This window comes from Octodon degus, unplaced genomic scaffold (assembly GCF_000260255.1).
Source record: "Octodon degus isolate 3935 unplaced genomic scaffold, OctDeg1.0 scaffold00208, whole genome shotgun sequence".
NCBI classification, from domain to species: Eukaryota; Metazoa; Chordata; class Mammalia; order Rodentia; family Octodontidae; genus Octodon; species Octodon degus.
Genome location: NW_004524784.1, coordinates 1,557,700 through 1,562,239, shown reverse-complemented (window position 1 = coordinate 1,562,239; position 4,540 = coordinate 1,557,700). Strand labels below are relative to the sequence as shown.

Below are 4,540 nucleotides of genomic sequence, written 5' to 3'. Positions count from 1 at the left end.
AGGCATAAATTTAAATCCTGTTTCCAGCCAAATTATTTTACAGCTCTACATGAAGAGATTTGTCTAATATGACAGGAACAAAGCTAATTAATAAAGTGGTACCTTGTTTTCCATTTGCCATTTTGCTTTGTGCTTAAGTTTCTCAAGAATAACAAAAATAAGAGCAGCTATGGTTTTGTATTTGTGTGAGTGTGTGCATGCATGCATGTGTGTGTGCATGCATGCGTGTGTATGTTGAGGATAGAGTGCATATGTGCATATGTGGATGTGATTGAGCTCCCTCTCCATAATATTACTTTAATATTATGACTCCATTATCTCTAACAACCTCACATATCCTGAGAAGAGCAAAAAAGAAATGAGTCAGAGGACCCAGCAGCAATGAAAGGATACTGAGGCCTACTAAGGAAATAACCAAACATGGACTATTCTGTACATTTGGAAAGCTCAGATCAAATTACACATTGATTGACTGACTGGTTTGTTGGTTGGTTGATTGATTGATTAAGACAAGGTCTTGTTATGTCATCCACGCTGGCTTTGAGCTCACTATGTAGCCCAGGCTAGCCTCAAACTAATGGTAATCCTCCTGCCTCAGCCCCTCAAGTGTTGGGATTACAGGTGTGCACCACCATGCCTGGCCAAATTGTACTTTTAAAAGAGACAATATTTTAAGGAAATCTAAAACGTATTCTAGTATGTAAATTTGTGAGTTTCAAGATACAAAATTTATTTAAATTTAGAAGTTCATGGGTCAGAATTTTCTGAAAATAATAGATATTAGGCAATATTACCACTTGTATTGTTATAAAGTAAAGTTTATGCTTGTGTGTGTGTGTGTGTGTATTTTGATGTGTGCAGTCAGCAGTGTGTGCATGCATTATGTGTGTGGTGTGTATATGTGTCTGGTGATTCTGCTGATGGTAATAATACAATAGATGGAGGATCAATTTCTAACTCTAAAATACTGTCTTAAATTCTCATGGAAAAGTGCAAAACCAAGCCAAACCAAAGGCTTCAAACAATTCTATATATTTGAAACTCAATGCATGGAGCATGAGGTAAGCTATAGCTGAAACTTCTTCAACTTACAGCAACATCATTAAGAAAAGATAGTTCCTTTCAGCATGTTATTTTTTCTCAAGACCATCACAGAGCTGAGGCTAAAAAATAATCAAATAACTTATTTCTAAGAGAAAAAGAGGCATGTTCAGGACATGTATACTGCCTCACTATTGGGAGAGCACAGAGAACCCATGGAAGGCAGTCAAATCGGTGTGGAGAAGAGATCACCAACCATTTCAGCTGACCCACGTCATGCCTGATGGCTTGCACCAGGCTTGGGGCCACCTTGGAGTCCCCCTCGGGAGAGAGCAGCACTCACTTCCCTGAAGCATATTTTATATCATTGGGCACTGTGATACTGTGGGAAGATTGTCAAATGCTATGAATTCCAGACAGACATTGTTCAATGCTTAACTTTTCTCATTTTCTCTTCTTTTGAAGATTAGCTGTAAATCCTTCAGTGCCTCATTTCTCAATCTGTCATGTTGGCTGGAATTGCACGGATATGGAAAAGAAATGGGATCATGGAGTTCAATAAGAATAAAGAGCTGCTTTGTTTGCTTCTCAGCATCAGAAAAATATGTGCTCTACATACAAAATTCAATGTCTCAGCATGATGAACTATAATTAATAAACAAACTTCTACATATGTAAGGCATGAAGCATTGCCAATTTTTATATATAACCTTTATCAAATCAATGCTTTTCTAAGCAATTTCAATCACTGACTGTTGGCTCTATCTCCACATCAGTAATAACAGCAGCTCTTGAGGGTTAAATTTGTACCTTTTTCCCAAAGAGACAATGACACGGTATTGTTGACAGGCACATCATCACTGTGATCCATGCCAGGAAAAGTCAGTTAATTTTAAATCTGCATTTACCATAAAGGGAAGCCATGTACAATCTGAGATTAAGGTGTGGAAGTTTGACACACACATTTTCGATGATGCTTGAAGGTCTAGGTTAATATCCCAATTTCACCACTTACTAGCCAAATGTGTGAGTAGGTTCTCTGACTCTTCCAAGACTGAATCCTCTCATCAGTAGTATCTAGATGTCAGTAATATTCAAGCCATTCGAGCCAGTTCATTACATACTCAGTCTGGCATGAAGGACAAGATATCAGTGATCATACCAGTGACTGTCGATAGTATGACTGTTCCCCTCTCAGCTCCACATCACAGATGCTTACTCTGTATCTCAAAATAGCTAAATCACTTACTCAAGAAAACACAGCCAATAAATAGTTAACCCAGGCTTAAAATGTCAGTGTAGTGTCTTTTGATCACACTCATTCCCCTTAAATTAAATTTTTTAAAACTAAGTTGGTCTACATATGTTACATGAGTCACAAACATTTTTAGTGAACTATTTTACAAGCCCCAAAGCAATAAATCCTCATCAACTGAAAGATAACAAAGAAAATTTGAAAGCTGTTCTAAGGATTATACAACTGAGAATAATCCAAATGAATCTCAATTTGAATTAAATATATAGCTCATCAGACATAATCAGGAAATTGGCTCTATTTATATGGCTTATCAGTGTAATTCCTCTAAGTTTTAATAAATTATATGCAGTTATTTACATACACTATAGTTCCAGAACTGAATGCAATCCAAAATTGACCCTGAAAAACAAGGACAAAATAAAGTTTTCATAGTGAAAAGAAATGAAAAAGAATCTCTAAATATTAAAGCACTTACTGCAGCTTGCCGATGAGTATTGGACAATATTCCATGAATCTTTACTTTATCTTTTTCCATTTGGTCAATATTCACCCACAAGTCCCGGCTGGCAGAATCAGATGGACCATATATCCGAGATATGTAATAATTGTGATCTGTATCCTCCTGCAATGACAGAGAATGATATACATCAGGAATGGAAATATTTTCCCTATTTTTTTTTCTTAGATTCTTTTTTTAAAAACTCCTCCTGAAGTTAGACGGGTTAGTGGTCTTCAAAATAACAAGTCGCTTAAAGCACCTCTAAGAAAAAGAATTAGATGAAAACAACATACATAAAGCACGTAATCCTCAGTGGGCCTGGTGACACACACCTACAAACTGGGCATTCTGGTAGGCTGAGGCAAGAGAACTGTAAATTGCAGAACAGCCTGGGACAATGAGCAAATCAGTGAACCACTGTCCTAAAATAAAAATCAATAACAAAGGACTGAAAATGTAGTTCAGTATAAAAGCCCTGGATTCAACTTCCAGTACCTGAAATGAATAGATGGATGAATGAATGAATGAAATAATAAATAAATAAATAGGTCAATAGATAAAATTTTAAGACTTAAAAAAATAGAAAGTGGTGGAATCACACCACAGTATGAAGGCCCAGGGTTCAGACCACATTAAAGCAAAAGAAAAATGCAACATAATAAAATAAAACCAAAAAACCCCACAGAAACTTGGTAATCCCCCTCAGAAGAAGCTGCCAAGTACTTACAAGCAAATATATATTCTGTGCACAATACTGTTATTAACCACAGTAATATTAGAGCTTTAATTTCTGCCAAAACAAAGTCTCATCTAGAACTGTTTACAAAAAAATTTGAGATACAAGTACTACTGAGAACAGGCTCAAATTTCACTTCCTTAAAATTAATCAGGGACTGTTTTCAGTTATTGACCTTGGAGATTCAAATAAAACATCTCTAGTTAGCTCAGTTTATTAATTTATACTTATATCAAACTGGGCGAGAAGCTGCGTGCCTGTAATCCCAGTACTTTGTGAAGCTGAGGCAGGAAGATCCCAAGTGGAATTCCAGCCTGGGCAACTTAATGACTTAGCAAGACCTTGTCTGAAGTGAAAAGCAAACAAATTCACAAAAGCACTGGAGATGTAGCTCAGTGCAGGTACACTAGGTTTAATTCTGAGTACTGCAAACACATACACACATAGATATATAAATGCATATATAAATAGTTTCATTTTCATTCTCAGCATTGGTATCACTATGGTGACTTTCACACAGTCTTTGTATATCATGTGTCCCCCTCATGAGGAGATTAAAGTATTTGAAAAGGTGATGTTGTTGAGGAACACCTAGAGAAGTCATACAATTCTTGGCAATTCTGACTGCAAAATTATTTTAACAATAAAATGCAATTGGGTTTATCAACTTAAGGAGTCTCTAACAAGAACGTATTTTCAGATATTCAAGTACTTAAATATGGGAAATTATTATGTGAGTACAAGGCTATGGATTGAGTAAAAAAATTTGGGATGTGAATTTTTTCTAAGGCATTTGTCTAAAGTGCTAATTAAATAAAATGCAAGTATTCTTGACATTTTGTAAAACACAAGACATTCCATTTACTTTCTTCCACAAATTCTCAGCAGTAGGCTAAAGACTTTTTTCTTTGTGACTGAAATAAACAATAAAACTCAAAGTGCGAATACTGAGAACAGTGATTAAATGTTGACAGTAAATGGGCTTTTTTTTTTTTTTTTTTTTTTT

At 35.7% G+C, this 4,540-nt stretch overlaps 1 protein-coding gene across 1 annotated transcript in view; it reads right to left on the bottom strand.

Moving 5' to 3' along the window:
- The window catches only part of Plxdc2 (plexin domain containing 2), a 436,032-nt gene that overhangs the window by 208,347 nt on the left and 223,145 nt on the right, over positions 1-4,540 (bottom strand). Inside the window, exon 3 of the mRNA XM_004644757.2 lies at positions 2,775-2,921. Within this exon, the coding sequence (XP_004644814.1) occupies positions 2,775-2,921 (147 nt within the window). The remainder of the gene's footprint in view (positions 1-2,774; positions 2,922-4,540) is intronic.